The sequence below is a fragment of the Mauremys reevesii genome, linkage group 6, assembly GCF_016161935.1.
Source record: "Mauremys reevesii isolate NIE-2019 linkage group 6, ASM1616193v1, whole genome shotgun sequence".
Classification (NCBI taxonomy): domain Eukaryota; kingdom Metazoa; phylum Chordata; order Testudines; family Geoemydidae; genus Mauremys; species Mauremys reevesii.
The window spans coordinates 89,509,679-89,529,727 of NC_052628.1; the positions used below are offsets into that span (position 1 = coordinate 89,509,679).

The window sequence follows — 20,049 nt, forward strand, 5'->3', positions numbered from 1 at the left end:
GAAAAAATACTCACAGTAGTCAGTTCATTGACAATCCATGGGCTGAGACTTGTTCAGGAAAAAATAATCATCAAACACTTCTGAATAGTGAACAAATTCACAAAAATCACTCGTTACTCAGAATTTGTAACCTAATCTGTCCATTGCAATTTTTTCACCCAACTACTAAAGATGTTTAGATGATAAAACAAATTAGTACCACCTAGGGCTATGTCAACACATTGATAGGATTAAAAGTAGTGTGTATAGAAAGCAGGAAAACAAAAGCTAATTCTGCTTAGATGATGGTAAAATAGAAAAAAAATAGCAAAATAAGAAAAAATTAGAAAAAAGTGTGTTAAGTTAAATCTAAGTTAATAGGTAAAGTTTTCCACAACCTGAAGGAGGCTTCCGGCTGAGGTGAACTCTACCTACCAGCCTAATTTTCTTTTCATTGCCTACAAAAGGACTCAAAGATATAATATCTCCTCTTCATTTTATACCTTAATTTTCATATTGTAGCTATTATTCTATGAAACTTTTTTTTACCCCAAAGTTCATTTCATTGAAGGTGGCACAAATATCTAGTCCCGCTTGTGATTGTCAGAAGTGAAAAGTTTTAGGAAATTAAATATTCCAAGTCAGTGAAGAGCCTGAGGGGGGGTTTAATGCCCATTTGACACAAGAGCAGACCTTTATCTGAGAACACTTAAAAGAGTCACTGAATTTTCCTATTCTTCCATCTTCCTTCCCCTTGTCCCTATCTCCACACTTGATATACTAATGCCCTGCCTGAATGATGCCAGTCTAAATAGAGAGGCCCAGAATAACCTACTCTCTCATCCCAGGTTTATCCTAACAAGACTGCACTGACAGTTGGGGCCTGATCCAAAGTCCATTGAAATCAATGGAAAAATGCCTTTGATGCATAATAGCAAGTAAACTTGCACTGCTGTTGCCTGTTCTGCGAGCTAGTATGTGTACAAAGCAGAGATGAGTTACTCCAGCACAGCAAATAATTACCCTATCTATAATAGCAAACAATAGCATACACATGTTCTGCAAGTGGGTGGACACCCATTCGATGGAGGGAGAGAGACATAAGACAGAAGTGATAATGTCCTCTTGGCGTGGCAAAGAAGAAGTATGTTCATAAGTCATCTCATTTTATTGTAACATTTGAAGTGCTGTATAAAGCCTACACTTTACAGTCTGCACATGCACCGTTTTCATTTTTTAAATTTAAATATTTATTTTCATGAGAGAAAACATGCATACTTATGTACACGGGTTTTTTTAAATCACCATTTACATAACGAAGTCCTTTGTACGAATCTTTGGAGAGAAAAAGCAGGTGGCAGCAACTTTGCAGATGGCAAACATTTAAACTTGATATTGAAGATGCAGTTACTGCAAGACATTAGTGACTGCGGAAGAGGGTCGTTTAAGGATTGATTCAACAGAGAATGATAGAGGCTCATTTGCTGAGAGTTTTGTTGCAGCTTGTTTGGCCCCAAAAAAGTCTTTTGAGTATCTGTCTATTGTAAATTTGTACTTTTGGTTCTCTTTGATGGAGCACTCTCTGTACTTCTTAGATGCCTCTTCAAAACTCTCTTTTAGAAATGATGTTTTTAACTCAGGCCCTGATTTGTCATGAAATGTTTGCTGTAAAAATGAGTGGAACGGATTATACTTGAGTGCTTGAGGGTGCTTGGTATTTTCTTTGCTGATCTTGCTTAAGATGTGTTCTTGAGAAGCCAGAGAATCCTTCTCACAAGTCTGTGGAAAAGTCCTTTTAGGAGGAGAGAAAGCAGACCTCTCACGGGCCTCCTGAGGGACACACTGAATTTCTCGAGCATGAGAAAGCGCAAGTGAATTTTCAGGTTTTGGTGACATCATGTCCTGCTCTGAATTTACACAATCCTGGCCTTGTGAAGTCTTGGAGTCCCAGGCTGCCCCAGGTTTGAGAGCTTGGACTGCAGTAGCATTCAGTAGGCATTGCTGATAGAGAAAAGCATCACTAATGGGGCTACGCTTTGGCCATACCAATAATCTGGAGGACAAGGGATATTGCCTGTAGGTAGTGGCTACACTGACGTTTGAAGAAATCAGTTCCATATTCCCAGATCCTGAATACTGCATGGTTAAGTCAAGACAGGTTGGTAAGAAGTTGCAAAACTCCTTGCTAGGAGATTCAACCTGGGTAGGGTTAAAGGCAGTTTTGTAGGAATTGTATTCAGTTCCATGCACCATATGGTTAGGCAGGAAAAGGGCAGCAGCTTGAGTGGCTTCCATCATCTCCCTTTCTTTATACTCTCTCTCTAACATAATGTTCTCCAGCTCTTTATCAGCAAAGGCCCGTCTTTTTCTCATCCTGTCACTTACAGGGGGTGGCAATGGTGAATTCCCTCCCAGGTAAGGATCTGCTGGCATGGGGCGATAACCTGAAACAACAAGGTATGGGTATGAATAAATTAAAGTAACTAAAACAGGATCACCTATCTGTAGTGTTTGTAAAAGGACAGGAATGCTAATATTGCGCTCAATCCTGCAAGGACCTAAGCACTTCCTGCAAATCCTGAATGCCCTCAACTCCCAAGGAAGTTACCTTGCTGGAAGTGCTCAGCACGTTGCAGTGCCAAGCCCATGTAGTATATAGATGCTTCCAGCATATATAGGGCCAAATCCAGCTCATCTTACTCAGGTAAGTAGTTCTGGTGAAGACAACAGGATTACTTACATAAAGGGCCCGCTCCAACTCCTGCTGAAGTCAACAGCAGTCAGATTGGGCTCAAAGTGAGCAGGGATTTACTCCTCTATGTTACTTGTTATGCTGGAATTTCACTCCTCCATTTAAAATTATTTTTTTAAAGTGAAAATTTAAAATATTTAGATTATTTTACTTTCTCAAAATTAAAGAAAAAATACAAATTACTTAAAATTGCAACATTTTCAATTAGGAGACCACACTAATTAGATTCACTTAATATAATGTAATGGGCCCAATCCTGTTTGCTGTACCCAGACAAGTAATCCCATTCAAGTTAATGGAACTACTTACATGAGTAAGGAGAACAAGATTAAGCCCACTTTCATTCCCATGCATCTCACACTGGTTTTCCCATTGCCAAAGAAGATATCTATACCTATAGCTGATGCCATTTCTATTTTCTAAAGATGAATCATTATCTGTAACACATTGTTACAGATGGTAGAAAAATCCAAGGAGAGCTAGGAGAAAAGAAAAAGAAAGTTAAGATAGATTAGGGAAAAGAATGCAGAAGAGATTCTTTTTTTAAAGAATGAATTGCAGAAGAAAGTAACCTGGAAAGAGTTTTCTTCTCTGGCCAAAATCACTTTAGTATCTGGCCAAACTTTCTTTCTAACTTAATGCAGGCAAAGAGAAAATAGCACTTAACAGAACTGGACTTCATCATTTTCATGTCTTTTTTCTAATGTCTAATCACTTGGAAAGTAACCAAAATGGCCATATAAACAATTTTGGGTATAGGTTATAGGGTATTGAAAAAAGCAAGAATTAGCCCTTTAAAACATGTATTTATTTAATAAAAATGTACCTTAAAATGGTATTGTACTATAAATAATATTTCTGGCATCACAAAATAATGTACATCAAATTTGTTTGAAGAGTCCGTTATGTTTTATATTTACAAAAGGTCAAGTTCATTGCATTCATTTACAAATGAAATGAAACCACAATAAAATCTTCTGCACTGTCAATCGTTGCCAGGTAGTTATTTACCTACATTCATTTTTACACTAAAAATTACTCTAAATTTCAATTTGCTGTTTCTAGAATCCTTTGGTGCAATTTTGTTTCATAACAAGCAGACTGATCGTATTTCCTCCATCTCCATCCCAATAAAAAAAAACAAATAAACATACAAGAAAATGTACTGGGACATCTCATTTGAAAGGGAGGGGAACTATTTTATGTTCTAAAACAATTATTTGCTAGAGTCCAAAATTTTAAAATATATTCTTGATGTGCAGAGATTTGAGGCAACAGTACATTATGCTTTCTGGTGTATATGCACTCCAAGTGTATTGCAGAGTAAGAAATATGTCTTCAATATAATCATGTTCCCTTTAAATAATATTAGTAAATAATTAGTAGAGTTAGTGTTTATTTTTCTAATCTGTTGCATATTTAGCCTTTTGTTCTTAATTCTGAAATGAGAAATTTTTCTAAAACAGAGAGAATCCCATAGCTTTTAATTTGGACAGATAGTGTAAATCCTGAGATCTTCTGTAGTAGGGAGCCATTAAATACTTTTGTTTTACTTTAGATTTTTTAGCATTATGCAAGACACTTTGTTTTCTGAGTGTTGTTTTTTTCAAAATAGCACATGGAAATCTGAGTAGGTGTTTCAGCAGCTCCTACAGTTACGATGTCTGTTGCTCATAAAGGTCAGAATGCAGTAGAGTTTTTACCTTCTAAAATGCTTTTGGCCAGCAAGCTGGGCGTCCTGACAGGCCTCTGGTAGACTGTTTTGCGCTCAAAATTAGCCTGTTTCCCTGATAGCCCCTTCTTATCCTAGCAAGGGGAAAGAGAAGAAAACAGTCAATAAACAGAAGGACAATGGTCGTTTCCTTCCTTAAGGAAATTTTATTTTCTGCTCTACTCGTTTTAAAAGAACGGATTCAAAAGAATCAAAATGTCACTCTCCGGGTTGTAAAAGGAGGAAACGGATTTTATTGTTATAAAGAATTTGCCTTAAGTACCGATAAACAAAACAGAAAGTGACGCAAAACGGCCGGGGTGATCGAATGTCAGTAGGAAAGAGAAGCAAGGGTGATATTTATCAGAAGCATCTAACCTATTTCTATGATCAGAGCCCGGGAGTTTGACTAGACAGAACAGAGCACCGGCTCCGTGTGCACTCAAAGGAGAATGTTGGATCCTAGTGAAAATCGGAACGGCTCACAGGTCTGCATCACTATCTTTTAGTGACGCTTTCAGATGAGCCGATCGCTTAATACCAAGAAACAACACGCCTCGTTTTAAATAAAAAAAGGATTACTGAAAACCAACCGTTGCAAAACCCTGAGGAAATATTCTGGAGGGAAAGGATGGTGTAGATCAGAGAGCGGGCTAAAGATGGGGAATGGCAATTCTGGAATATTTTTGCACATATGTAGATAGATTTTATAGGAGGCCTTGGTTAGCAACGATTCCATAAATGTAACGAATCTATTGAGAAAGCGCATTTACTTCCAGCTTCCCCTAGACAACGCGGTGAAGTTGCTGAATTACATTGCCTCTTAAAACTACGCCATATATTACAAAACGCGTCAGTTGAACTTGCATCTGACACGGCGGTGACAGAATGTGCTATATCAAATTGTAATAATCATTCATCGGCACCAGCCCTTAAAATAACTATTCATAATAACATACAAATCATTCCTTCGGTGACGTTCCGAACTACAACAGGGATTTTATTTTATTTGTTGACAGCTTTGCTCGTTTCCCCCCGCCACGTTTCAGTACTCAGCCTCTAGCAAAGACTATTGCAAGCGAGTTTCTGAAAATCTCGACGCGCGATGGTTAGTCACATCCAAAGGCCAGTCACATCTTCATGAACGATTCAAATCCCAGAGTTACTCTCGGTGCTTCCTTACAAAAGTACAGGGCTGGGGCAAATACCACTGTCTCTTTCCAAAGCTAGGGAGCCCGTTGCTATACTTTGTGAAAAGCTGTCACTTCCCAGGAGAGGAGACTCTGCTAGGATCTCTGCCATCCTGCGTGAACGCCTCTCCTCAGGAGTACCGCCTCCAATCTAGGGATATTGGGGTTTTTTTCTGTTATAAGTGATTAATTTCTGCCATTTGAAACGAGTAAGCCCTTATCCCGGGGTGGACAGCCTCCACCGCCTGGAGTCTCTCATCCCATTCACTTCTTTACCCAGGTTCACTAAGAACCACATCTGTAAATCTCACCCCCTTTAACTAACTGGGGAAATGACCAACTACCTCCCCATATGGGCTGGGGGGGGAGAATCTCCCTGATCCTTTTCAGCTGAGTCAAGGTAATGCCTGCGTCCCAATCAGGATAAAACAGATGCCACCATCTACCTTCTGGTGTTGACTAGTCAGTTGCACAAATGGCAGAACAAATCGGTATTAATCATTAGAAACGGCTGCGATTTTTGGAGGCCTCCGCACATTTCCTGCTCCCCGGGAGCGCTGCTAGGAGAGGGATCGCGGCCCTCACACAGGCGGGGTCACCTGTCCGCGCAGGGGTAGTGGGCGCTGCCCCCCTCGTCCCCCTCCTCACCTCAGTGGCCTGCTGCCTCCGGAGCGCCACCTGGGCGGCCATGACCCGCTGCCGCTCCACCACCAGCAGGCAGTTCGCGCACTGGCAGTCCCGCCAGCGGCAGAAGCGCTTGTGGCCCTTCAGGCAGGACACCACGCCGTGGTTACGGCAGCGGGCGCACTTCGGGGTCCGGCTCAGCTTCCTCTGCTCCACCTGCTGCTGCTTGGGCTGGCTAGGGGCCCGCGGGGCCGCCCCTTCCTCTTCCCCGTCCTCCTCCTCCTCGTCGTCCTCCTCGTCCTCCTGCTCCCCCGGCCCGCCGCCCTGCAGCAGGCAGGCCCCCAGCTGCTCCTCGCCCTCGTCCAGCTCCAGGCTCTCCACGTCGATCTCCCAGTCGGCCCCGGAGGCTGCCTGCCCCTCGGCCATGGCACCGCCTGGATCTGCTGCTCCGCGCTGCAAAACACAAACCCCGCCACGCGCTGCCCTTAGCAGGCTCCGTGTCCGCCGCAAGCAGGGCTGGGCTGGCCAGACTGAGTGCATTCTCCCCGCGGACACAGGCCCTGCCCCGTGCAAGGGGCCGCTCCCTGCACCCCGTCCAAGCTAGCCCCGCACACCACCTGACACACGCATCCTGTGCGGGGCTAGCCCTGGGACGGGGTCGTGCTGGGGTTTGGGCCGGCATCAGGCCTTACTGCACACACCTCACATCGCTCTCCGAGTCACACGCACAGCCTGTTTGCACGCGCGTCTAATCGATCACACAGCACTACACACTTTAGCTACCCAATCCTTATCGACACACGACACAGCGATGTCAGATATCTCCCGGGCACCCGCACAGCTCAGGTCTACCTTGCCAGGGTTACACACACACACCCCTCTTCGGGGTTATAGGGATGTCACTTCAGTCACACGCACACCTCACGGCATTATTGTCTAGTGCGTGCTGCAGAATTTGAAGTCTCAGCGCGACTTCTCGGCTTTCCCGTTCAGCTATCTATTGATCTGGGCCTGTACCCTTATGTTTGCCGAAGCTGTAGATTTAGAGCCCGAACCTGCATTCCTTGAACATCCAAAACTCCCGATAGCCTCCCTGGGAATTGCTGACCCAGCGAACGCGGGATCGGCGTGGAACAGCAGAAGAAAGGGATCTAGGGGCTAATTTCCAAGAATCCAAATTCCGGTGGGGCCAAGCGCAGCACGGGCTGTGGGGCTGGCAGCACCCGGCGGGTTGCAAAGTCTGAACAGTTTCCCTGGTTTCCTCTCTCTGGTGTATGGGGGTTAGACTACAGCTATAGGGACTGTTAAGTGACTTCTTAATCTGGAAAGCACACGCTCCGCCAGTGAGTGCCGGAGAGTACCCCGGGGGGCTAGGGGGTGCGTTAGTTCAATCGAGGCAGAGACTGCACTGTAGGCAGGTTCCTTCGCCTCTGCCCAGCCCGCACATCCCCAACCCCCGGGTTTTGCACTTACCCAAGTTCAGAGCCCGAGGCCGGCCGCAGAAGCAGGCTGCATCCAGCCCCGCGGGAGTGGCTGGGCGCAGACCGAACCCGGGGCAGCACGGAGCCCAGGGGGACCGCAGCTCCTCAGCAGCCCCGACACATAGCGGCTCGGTGCAGGCTGGGACGGGCCAGGGAGGGACGCGGCAGCGCCTGCCAGCGATGGGCGAGCTGCGGGGACCGAAGCAAGGGACTGGCGGGGCTGAGATGCTGTGGTGGGTTATCAGGCTTGAGGGAGAGAGATAAGCAAGGGGGAGTTGGGGTGCATTTGTCTTCAGCACCCCAGGCCTTAACAGCACAGCGCCAGCACCCGCCTCTATGCTCCCCTCCGTGCAGTGCCCAGCCCGACTCGCCCACTGTATTAACCGCTCTAGCTCTGGGGCGCCCGGACAGCTGATTGGTGGGTTGTTGGGCGGAGAGAGTTCTGATTGGCAGTATGGGCCGTCGATTCCCTCCCTCTTCTCCCCAATCTCCGCCCCTGGTTGTGTCCGCCTGCCTGTGCGATAATAATGTGTCCAGCCTCTGCAAGCCGGGCGGTGTGTGAAAGCCACTGTTTATCCTTCAGACCTGCAAACACTAGGCGTACCCCCTGTATTGTAAACACAGGGGTAAAGGGGAATTTTTCAGGAGGTCAAAAGAGAGGAAAATCATAGCCAGCATCACGATTACAAATAATAAATAAAAGGCGCCGGGAAGTGAGATTGTCTCCTTATAGGCAGTGCGGTCATCAAGAGCAAAACCAATTTAAATATCCAGAATAATATCACATTTTCCTTATGGGGTTAGGGTTGTCTAGCTGCATTAAATACGATTGGCAATGGCCTTTAAAAATCAGAAAATAAAACAAAATCGTGTTTTATTATGACGTGCAATTTAGAAATAAGGATAGTTATACTGTGCATTTATTTTGAACGATTTTTCCCCTTAGTTGTCACAACAATAATATTCCCCAGCAAATATCATAGTCCTGAATAACTTTCTATTGTTGCTTCATTTCTGATGCTACATTTCAGGGGCAGGGGGCAGACAGCTTGGTTTCGTTCAAAACTTAATGATTAAATGATTACTTGCAAAGTTTCAGTTGTGCCAGAAATATTTTAAAGTGTCATTGCTTCGCAAGATAAAAGCGGGAGCCGAGGGAAGGTAAAAACATAAAAGTATTGGTTATCCTGGATGTCAGGCTATCCTCAGAACTAGCAATTTTATTCAGAAGTTAACTTTATCCACATTGTGACCTGGAAAACAATTGTATGGGATCAAACTTTCCAACGATGCGCTGATCGAAAAGAATGATATAGATGAAAATATTCGCAGAGCAACTGCATATTTCTGACATAAATACTCTGATAAATATTCCCCTTTACACTGTGTGTGCACAAGGTTAATATGTTTTCTTATATAATATAAACATATACGCGTATCCTATCATCAGAATATATACCAACTGCGCGTATCTAGTCAACATCTGCATTAGATATATCAAAAACTTGGCCTTAGCAAGTCGGGTTTTCAAACCCTAGTGAGTCAGGTCCATCCGTTTTTTTCTTAGATTTTTGTATCTCTTCTTATGATGTGTGGATGATTTATTTAGACTGTGAAACGTGTTTGGAGATTCGCACTGGACCGTTCACACTCAGTTGGGTAGCGGTTCCTCAGTCCGCCTGGCTCCAGCCTCATGCAGAGACAGAGAACATCTTCATCACCTTTAGCCGTCTTTAGAGGAACAACTGTCTATCTGAGCCTGGTGAAAAGCCGCTGTTTCTCCATACGCTCAAGTCTTCCCATCTTGGAAAGGATGGAGAAGAAAATTCAAGGGAGAAGGATCAACAACAGATGAGGCGCGAACTTACAAGTAACGCATTTGCTTTAAATCAGCTTTTATTTTAGCAAATAGGTGGCCCTTTAAATATCGCGGAGTGATCTCATTAGCTTTTGGTTTGAACACTTACGTTTTCTATACGTTGCCTTTTAAAAAAAAATAACCTGATTGTATTTCCTTTTTACAGTAGCGTTCAGGTTAGAGGCACATGCCCCAAACGATTATAAAGGGCGATCGTTGGTCATTTCAGATATTTAGAAGCAATCCCACCAGGAGTTTTGTATACGCTTCAGCGAACAAAGCACAGAAATCTGTCAGCAGAAGCCAGTTTACGTGGGGGGCAGGAGGGAGGGAAGGATCTTGTTCTATAAACTCAAAATAAACAAATTAAAAGTGAGTGTTCCCTGAATGCGATTGACTTTAAATAATTGTTATCTACAGTGAAAACAGTTCTCGGCGGTAGAAGTCTGTGTACTGTAAACTCACCCGGGGAAATCAGCTTCAGCTGCTGAAATCAGCATCGCCGTGGATATGCGTCAATCCCCTTTCTAGTTACACCTGAGCCGCAAATTGAGAGGGGCCCTCTCTGGCCACTGCTGCTTAGTTAAACCATTGGGCAGGAAGCCAGTTATCCCGCAAGGGACCCGATCCTGCCCAGTGACAAAAATCCCTTTGATTACCAGGCCCACGTTTTTCATTTTAAATCAAAGGCAAATAACCTCTTACTCAGGTTCCCACACATCAGGAGTTAAAACAAACCCGGACGGAATGGATCGGTCCCAATAACAAGCCCCGCCAGTATCTATGGGGGGGGGGTCGTTTCTAAACCCTTATTCCTCAGGGCGTAGCTCTGGTTTCCCGGGATGTAGCTGAGGGGTCTGGTTATTGGACCGCGAAACAGAAGGTATTGAGCCGGGGCAAGCTGTCACTGGCCTGAATCCTGCCCTTTTCTCGTGTGCCTTATAATGAAAGATCCATTTCATTTGCTCACCTGATGAGACTCCAAAGAAATAAATGCCATTGACTTTCATCAGCCAGCCCCTCAGGTTTCTACCTCCGTTTAGGGAAAATCCCCGAGTGAAATCCTGGCCCCATTGAAGTCAATAACAAAAATCCCATTGACTTCGATGGGGCCAGGGTTTCCCTTTCCCCCGTGAAGTCTGAGCTCCTTCAGACTTGCTATTTCTCTCTATATACGACCCAAATCCTTCCCCGACCGGGCACCCTAACTCAACGCTCTGGGCACCAAGATCTTTGCTCCATGGAGATCCTTCCTAAATAGAGCGTCTGAATCCCCCGGGCAGTTAGCTTCTGACGCTATGGATGGGGATTCCTCTGAAATGAGCCTCTCTCACTTTTCCCAACCCACCAGTTATTTATAAGACACCCCCCCCCCATTTTCTTCCCTGCATATATTAAGGTTTGGAGAAATTATGTGGCTATCGACTGGAGTTAGAGAATGGGGTGTGTCAATTCATTGACACTGATAGCCACTTCCGAGAGCTTTTCAAACATGAAGGAGCCGGATTTTCCTAATGAGGCCCGATCAAACGTGTCAAAGCTGGTGTCAGTGGGGATTTTTGCTTCAGTAAGGACTGGTCGCCCGGCTTTTAAACTGGACTCGCTCTAATGCCTAGGGGCTAGCCTGATTGCCAAAACCTAGGCCCGGATTGTGTCGCCAGAACCCCTGCTCCCTTCTGCGCGATTCAATGAACCCTCCTCGGCGGTTTTGTCAATATTAGCTTTGCGGAACATTCCGAGCTCACCCAAGCTCTTTGGCTAGTTCAGGAGGTGTCAGGAGCTCTTCCACCGCCCCAGAACATCAAACGCACCGAGCTTCAAGAACATTTGTCCTCTTTGACCCGCAGCACCTTTGAGTGTTATGTAAAGAGGGAGACTGGGAGGAAAGTGCATCTCCTGATGGCTGAGATTATTCATCCCAAAAGAGACGCGGGCTACTGTTTGACTTATAAGCATGACTAAAAGGCAAATACCCAAGGAATTTCACTTTCCCCCTTGGGGTCCCTCTTAAAAGGGGCAGGCATGACACAGGACCTGTTAGGTTAGGAAACAGAAGTCCCCTTTGCTTGTAAACCGATACCAAATTACGAAGTAAAATTCTTTGTCACAATAGTAAATTACAAAACAGTTCGCCTAGTGTTTACTTTATCCGCGGGGAACTGTGAAACCCAGCCATGATTTTAAAGCATGTTTGTGTAACTTTCTTCTTCTTAACTGTTGTTTGTGTTCAGTTTTTGCAGGACATATACGCTTCCCTCCTTGCCCGCTCCCTTACATCACAAATGTAACCGTGATCCTTAGTTGTTGCTTTCTAATTTGATTTACTTATGGGAAACATGAAGCAGTGTAAATAATGAAGTCCCTTGTTTATACATTCGCAGCCTGAGCCTAAATGACCTCAAGTTTTGTTGAATCTCTCTCTCTTTTTTGTCTACATTATCTGTCTTTCTACCCCTGTTTAGGCTTCTCTGACGCTATTTGTGGATCAGATCCATCTTTCCAAATCTATTTTATGGACCTTATATGATCCTCATCACCATAATAACTGGGTGCCTCTCTCTCATTACCCTGTCCTTTTAAAAAGAGGAATTTGAAACGAGTATCCTCCTCACCCCAAGTATATGATCCTACCAGAGCTCCAGTAAGTCGCAACCTCCTATTTCTTTGATGGCTGACCCAGCAATAGCACAGCATAGATCACTCTGGTGTACAGAGGTACAACTATGCAGCCTTTCATGCAAGTGGTTTATTGTAAAGCAGATTGGAACCGCCTCAGCTCCGCCAGAGAACTCTTGTACTAGCTTGAATAGCAAAACCAGAATTATAGAGCTTTCATCTCGTTTTTCAGCTTTTAGGTTAAATGCATCCCTACCACAACTCCATAGAGCGCAGATGCATTTGGTCCTGTGTATAACACTTTCTCTATTTAACTTAGCGTCCACAGTGATAATACATACTAAACCCCACATGCTTTATTCCAACTGATGTCAGTGAGAGTTTGCCTAATAAGGAAAGCAAGGTCAGTCCCTTTTCCTTTTCTACACGACGTCTAGCAAAGCAATAGAATCGAATGTTTTCTTAAAATATTATATTTAATTCACTTGACCATCCAATTGCCCAGTTAATCTGTCATGTAGCCGTATATTATGTTTTAGCTTAATGGTTTACTTGTTTAAAGCCTATTACAAATATGTAGAAGACGCAAAATTTTGTTTTTATTATTACAGGATTTCCAGGCACATCTAGTTGTCTGCTCTGACAAACGGAGTCAGTTAATCAGTCAAATATTTATGTTGCCACCTATTAGGAATTGTACAACATATCTGACACATATTTCGGATAGACACGCAGACGACAGGCTGGTTAACAAATTGTTTTACACAGGAAAGTTGGTCACTCTGCGCAATTTTCTAGGAAAAAAACAAGTTGCAATAAAGCAACAAAGGATTCTGAACGCTGGGTCATTGGTAGGTTCGTTCCCAAAGCCAGAAAGCTAGCCGAAGAAATCCCACTCTTTCAGCAAGCCTGGCTTGCAATCATTGGGGATATAGAGGAGAAGTCTTTAGTGCAGCACCCCGACCCGCGACTCCCAAACTGATCCTCAACACGAGCACTGCCACAGCCCCGGGGCTTAATATTCCGCAGAAGTCATCAGTCCGGCTAGCCACACACCTGCAGGCCAGGATCCTATCAATCAAAGCAGTTTACTGGAGTACTGGTCTGTCAGCTTTTGCCCTCTTCTCCACGCTACACCTCCCCCCCCACACACACACACATTTTCTGTGGTGAAAGGGAGGAAATGACAAGTCCGAATCTCCTCTGCTTATCTGTTGCACGGCTGTATGGCTAAAGGCATGGATGAGGTAAACCCCAAAACATCAGTAATCGATCATAGCCTATTGGGGAATAGATGGTGACTTCCTTTCTAGAACGAGAGCTCTTCGTAACAGCAAGTCACGGCTTTTGTACAATACACAGTCATCTTGTTCGAGGTTGGGCTGGGTGAGCAGAAAGATGACCAGCAGGAAAGGTGACATCTGCTGGCGGTAGAGACCATGAGAAATAACGCTACTATTCACTGCTTTCCCCACCCTTTGGTCCCAATGTGCTTCTTTGCTCCAGTCTATGAGAAAATGCTACTTCAAGGAGTAACCGTTCTCTTGTCCTTATTTGTGTGTTTGACAATCTGTAGTTTAACATACCTGGCCAGGCTTTCCCTAACCTAAACAGAGCCAGCGCCAACGTAGCTGGGACTTGTGTATGTTTCTCTGAAACAAGGCTTGGTTGAAAACAAGATGCTTCGCACCTTAGTGCAGTTTCCGCTATTCCGCGTGGAATTTTAAAGGAACAAAGAACGGTTACTTTTCATGAAATCATAGTTTTAATACGGCACGTTCTCAAGTTCCCAAACCTTCCCTCCCTGCTCTGACGAGAAGCCTCCTTATCTGAATGGGTTTGAAACAATATGATCTAACGGATGCCCCTAAAATAAAAGAAATTCTCATGAAGCGTCCAATATTTTATTTCATTTGTAAACAGTGTCGTTCTGCACAGATTCCTGTTGCATCCCTAATGTGTCTGTGGGAGTCTGCAGAGTGTGTTCTGCCTGGCCTGTAGGGGTTTCAGATAAAACCCAACCAACGCAGAGAATTAGGAGTTTTAACTCTTCTTGCTGGAGAAGAATCACTGTAATGGAACCTTATTGGGAGTGACGCAAATGGGAAGCAGGACGGTCCTAAGTGCCCGCACAGTAGACGGGGAAAGGGAGCCAAGCTACGGCAGACTAGCTAGAGGGACCGTGGAAGGTGACTAGCCTTTATACCGTTTCCATTTACAGCCGTGGTCCTTGTCTGTAAAAGGGCTGCGCTTAGAGTCCTCCGAGGGAAAACAAGAGCTACAAGAGTGTTAAGGACTCCGGAGGGAAAACTCTTCTTTGAAATCTTTGCCTCGGTCGCGTTGTTGCCCAGGGTTGTAGCGAGCAGGGCAGAGTTGCTTTGCATTGATCTAACATGTGGGGGAGATGGCAGGGCTGCAGGTGCTGCTGTCCCCTTCCCTCCTACCCCCTCCCCCCGCCTCCTCTCTTCTTTCCCGGAAAATTTATTAGCAAGGTTAGGGCAGGCTAACTAAACGGCAACCCCGGGTGCAATTTCCACTGGAAGAATGCTTTGATCCTGCCCTCTCCTCTCACTGTCTAAAGCAGATTACATTGCCAAACGCTGGAGATCCCGGCGGCCTGTTTTGTCAGAGATGTTACCAGTTAATCTGAAACAAATTGCCCATATCTCCCTGCCCCGTTGGCTCTCTCTCTCTCTGTGAAGTCCTTTGGGGCTGGCACTTTGGCGAGGGCTTCCAGTTGCTGCCTGTGTGCACGCTTCTTCCAAAGGGCGAGCTGGCCGCCGAATGCTTTTCGACCAGCAGACTGCGCTAACCATGCTCCACGCATTAGCTCAGCCCATCAGGAATGCAAAGCAGAACCATGTCTCGTACCGGGGCGGTTAGTTACTCTCGTTAGTAACGGGTGGGCATTTTGTGCACGAGAGACAAATGTCCTAAGTACGGTGAAATCATTGTGGGGTCAGAAACGTCACTTTTCAACTTCAGAGCCCTCTAGGAGTATTAACGAATCACAGCAGCAAAGGAATGGAAAGATCAGTGTGGATATAGTCCCTAAAAGGGACATAAACATCAGATATTGAAACGCTACTAGAGACTTCTTTTCCGCTTTGTTTGCTATAAAATAGGATGATTTTCGACTTTGATGTTCTCCTGTATTATTTCTTTATTCATTTATACCATTTCCCTACAATTAAAGAGCAGAACCCGGGTGTGTGTGGGGGGGTCAAAGGTACTAAACTGATATAAACTAGCTAAGGATCTGGATTATATCAAAGGATTTCTCCCTGCTATAGATATATAGCAGTTCCAATATTCGCTTATTAAAATCAATGAGTTTTGCGAGTGACTTCCGTATCAGTAAGAATCAGTTTCATTGTCTTATTCTGGGGCCTTATCCGGCTAGTAAAATGTGTGGCACTTTTTGTCTTTGATTAAAAATAACAGTAAATAAACAGAAGTTTCCCCCAATGAGCGCCATTTAGAGGGCAGGAAGACGTTGGTTTCACGTCGGTGGGCTTTTAAACCAGGTCCCGTATACCTTCCTGAGAAGTTGTGGCTTTTTCATTTTGTAGATAAGTTAAACTTGAACCATTGATTGGTTTCATTTGCAAGCTACACGTTTGTACGTGCAGAGTCAGAGTAGCAGTTCTCTCGACTGTTCCTTTACAGGAGTACACGCTAAACACAGACTAGTGCCACAGTACACACCCAGGAAATGCAAACCCGGATACTTTCATAGTTACTTGACACTCCCACACTGTACACTATATGGCCAAATTCTGCTGGCTGTGTGAGTGGCCCCAGTGGACTGTTTGCATGAGTAAGATGACCAGCATTGAGCCTCATACTCTTTAGGTCCCACATACCGAGCTCATTTCTGCTCTTCACCTGTGCACATTTGGGGAGCAGTGTACCTGCGAAGTGGAGTGCCTCCTTATTCCCTGTATATGTTGTAAGATGTGCTTTGATAGGAAGCCCACTGAAGTCAACTCATCGACATCATCACTGTGATGGCCCTGATCAGGGTGGCCCTGAATTAGGCAGGGTGCACCCCCTACCCTCTTCTATGTACAGGAATTATTTCCTGATAGTATCCCTGGGGACCAAGCCAGTCCAAAAGGAGCCTGGAGGAGGACGGACCATGGACCCTAGCGGAGCTGACCTACCAAGACACAGAGTGCTGGCTTTCCTTCCATAAGCGTGCTCCTGGGATCCGTTGTTCGACTCCCCCACCCCCGCACCCCTAATCAGGTCTGTACTGGAAGGATACATTCTAGCCCCGTCTTCATTGGGACTGCGGTAATATCAGCAACCGCGATCGTACAAACCTGTTCCTAATTAGAAATGTCAGTGAAACAAACCGGTTCCATTGAAACAGTGCTTGCTCTTCTGCAGCCTTGAAACTCATGGCCGCGGTACACAGGGAAGGAGCCAGATGAAAAGTGCTGAAACTTGGAATTTAAACAAAAAGCTCACAATTAAGGGGGCGAATGCCACCATGGGCAGCTTTTCCGGGGCTCGTAGACGAGGCGGAGCTTTCTTTTGCCACCATTTAATAAGTCAGTGCACTGTTGGCAGGCCTTTTGTTAAACGCTACTAGAAAAATCAATTCTCAGCGTGAATATCAAGAATTCAATAGACAAGCGGCGAGCGTAGAAAATTGTCAAGTCAGCAACTAATGTAGTTCACTACAATCTTCCCAACTGTCTTAAGTAGTTTGGCAAGTGTTTACGCCAATAAATTTTAGTGACTTTTTAATATATGGCGTTAAAAAGTAACTCAGCCAAAAATATTTTTAGAGTCGCTGCAGAGTTTGCTCGAGATGTTGTCTCCAAACTTGTTTGCAGTCTGGCAGCTTTATGCAAATGTCAAACAGATGCAGAAAGAGCTGAGGATGGGGTGGTTACAATCCTGGAAACTAAATCTGATTTCCTATGACAGAAAATAAACTGAAAGGCAAATTTATTTTCCTTCCTAAATAACAAAGTTTACAGAATAGTTCCTCCCTTCCCTCCCCCCATCCCTCCCAGGATACATTTTAATCAAATCAAAATACTAAAGATGCCAATAGAGCTGTTGCTAAATCAAGTAAGTATCGTATAGCTGTGCTGTGTGCAGCACTAGTCCATTAATTTAGACATAGCTAGCCAGATTCTGCTGCTCTTCTATGTTAAGTGAAATCAATAGGACTATTATAGAGTATGGTACGAGTCAGCATGAGTAATGGTATCCCAAGCGGGAACGTGGTTAAAATAAGGTAGGCAGACTCAGGCCATATCTATACACAATAATGCAACCCTCCCTAAAAGCCACCCTTACTCTTCAAATAGTCCTACTGAAGTCAATGAAACTACTGATGGACAAGGTGCTACTCAGCATGAATAAGGTTATCAGAATCTCGACCTAATGGTTCACTGGGCTATATATAAATCAAACAGGTTGTTTGGGAGTTGTAGGAGATCAGTTCATCATGTTGGTTCATACCACATCAGAAATCATTTAAGAGTGATACATTATTTCCTTTAGAAAACACAGGTAGAGCATCTGAACCATGCAATTTTAACTGAAAACTTCTTAAGCATTTTGTAGCCTAAGGATCTGCACATTAAAAAAAAAAAATCAATCCCTGCTGTAACTCCATTGAGCTAAATGGAGTGACACCTGGGAAGAAGGTGGCCCATAACACTTTCATAGCTGTCTGCATGGCACAGACACAGTGCAAGTTACTGACACATCACTTCACTTTCCCCTTTCTGGCCCCTGCTCAGTAAGGTGCTTTTGCAAGTGCATGTCTTTAGGTATGAGAGAGACCACCTGGTAATATCTTTGGACCAACTTCTGTTGGTGGAAGATACAAGATTTTGGGCTTCACAGAACTGTTCTTCAGGTCTGGAAAAGATAGCCAGAGTGTCACCAGGTGGGCTAGATTGTTAAGCATAAGGGGTTAACACTTGTTGCAAGAAATCAATTAAAATGAAGTGGGCAATTAACACCTGTGCCCTCATGAGACAAAAGAGGATTAGTAGCAGTGGCACAAGCAGAAATCATTTCTTGCTGGTACTGCCTATGTGACCCTCCATGTGACTCCTCCCCAGCCTGGGGCCCTCATGCTCTTCCCATCCCCTCCGACACCGCCTTTACCTGTCTAAAATTTTACAGCAGTTGTAAAATGATGCTTTGGGCCCCTGGTGCCACCTGTACTTCCAGGTGTCATTGAGGAGCCAGCAGCACCCTAAATTGAAAACTTCTTAAATGAAAGAAGGATAGGAAGGACAATCACCCCACTTTCCCTTAACACGCTATCAGTGTCTCCCTTGTGTCCAAAACTAAGCTTCTGCCAGCTTACCTTTATCTAAGGATATATCTTCACTACCAACATTAAAGCGCTTTAACATGGCTGTGTAGCCGTGGCACCAGCTCTGGGAGAGAGCTCTCCCGGTGCTGTAAAAAAACCCCACCCCTCTACCCCATGAGGGGAGTAGCATCTACACTGGCACTTTACAGTGCTGGAACTTGCATCGCTGGGGGGGGGGGTGTTTTCACACCCCTGAGCGAGACAGTTTCAGCGCTGTAAAGTGGCAGTGTAGACAAGGCCTAAGTATTGCTCTTCAACAGGCACTAGGAAAGCAAAGAAGCTGCACCATCTGGGTTTGATGGAAAAGAGGCATAGAACTGTGTGTGCCATGTGCATCTTGATAGAACTACAGCCCAAATTGTTTTATCATTTTCCTCAGCATGACATACAGGAGGGGCAATCAAAATCAGCCTGGCAGAACATGCATGAGAACTGTCTCTGGACAGATAAGCAATTGATCAAAATCACATTCTCTGATCTCTTGGGGCCAAATGCTGTTCCCATTGAAATCAAAAGGAGTTTTGCTATTGATTTCAATGGGAACAAGCTTTGACATTTGGAGAGGAAAGAACAAAACCACTCAAGCAAGGGCTATGTTCCTTATACCAGAGGTACGAAAGACTGCTGGCTTTTGTGAGAAAGTCAGCAGACATCTGATCTCTGTCCATTGCAAGGGAGAAATCAGCAATCAATGAGGCTAGAACAGTCTCCGTACCATATTCAACTCATAAGTCCATCTGCAAAGGATCAAGGAAATATGAAGGCTCCAGATTACCTTAAAGTCTTCAGTCCCTTGGTTAGAATGCTCCCATCAGTACATATTCATAGTCCAGAGGCTGGTGCAGGAATCAAAAACACTGTTTAAACACCTTCCGTCCCACCCACCCCACCCCTCTGGAGGACTCCTGACCAACTTAACAGCACAATGCATATGATAACAAACTTAAACAAAGTCTTTGTATAAGTTTGTTAGCATATGTATTGTGCGTTAAACCCTTATAAAGAATGAATGCCCTCCCTAGCCACATTCTGCTCCTTTCAGGAGCAGAGTGCAGCTCCATCGCCCTCCAGGGGGCCGGGGGGGGGGAGGGAGCTAACCTCCCAAAGTCTTTCTGGTACCCCGTACCAGCTAGAAATCTATTGCCAGTACTTCATACTGGAGCGTACCACCCTACTTGCACTTCTGATTAGTAGTTTACAAATTGTTGTAATGAGTCATAAAAACCACGATCTCAACAGGGAAACTGGTTTTAAGTGACCAGTAAAGTTATGAATTTAAGCTCCCAGACTCTTCTTTTGAAGGTGTTATGCGGGTTTCCTTTGAAGATGAGGACTGAGAGGTCAGATATGGAGCGATCACTCTGTGAAAAGAGTTTGCCTACAGATGATAGGCTAGTTGTGTCTTTTATCATTTTACTCTGTGAGTTCATATGAGAGACAGTGATTGTCTGGTTTCACCCACATAGTTGTTGTTGGGACATAT

At 44.7% G+C, this 20,049-nt stretch overlaps 1 protein-coding gene across 6 annotated transcripts in view; it reads right to left on the minus strand.

Moving 5' to 3' along the window:
* Window positions 1–477: 477 nt before the first annotated feature.
* DMRT2 (doublesex and mab-3 related transcription factor 2) overlaps window positions 478–20,049 on the minus strand; it is a 28,964-nt gene continuing 9,392 nt past the window's right edge. Inside the window, exons 1-4 of one of the 6 annotated variants that reach the window (XM_039543027.1) lie at window positions 7,730–8,088; window positions 6,281–6,709; window positions 4,435–4,537; window positions 478–2,423 (exon numbers count right to left, since the gene is read on the minus strand). In XM_039543027.1, the coding sequence (XP_039398961.1) occupies window positions 1,387–2,423; window positions 4,435–4,537; window positions 6,281–6,682 (1,542 nt within the window). In that variant the 5' untranslated portion in view covers window positions 6,683–6,709; window positions 7,730–8,088 and the 3' untranslated portion in view covers window positions 478–1,386. Of the gene's footprint in view, window positions 2,424–3,125; window positions 3,211–4,434; window positions 4,538–6,280; window positions 6,852–6,957; window positions 6,976–7,729; window positions 8,089–20,049 lie in introns of those variants that run through there. The other 5 variants (XM_039543029.1, XM_039543026.1, XM_039543025.1 and 2 more) reach the window with 5 other exon arrangements.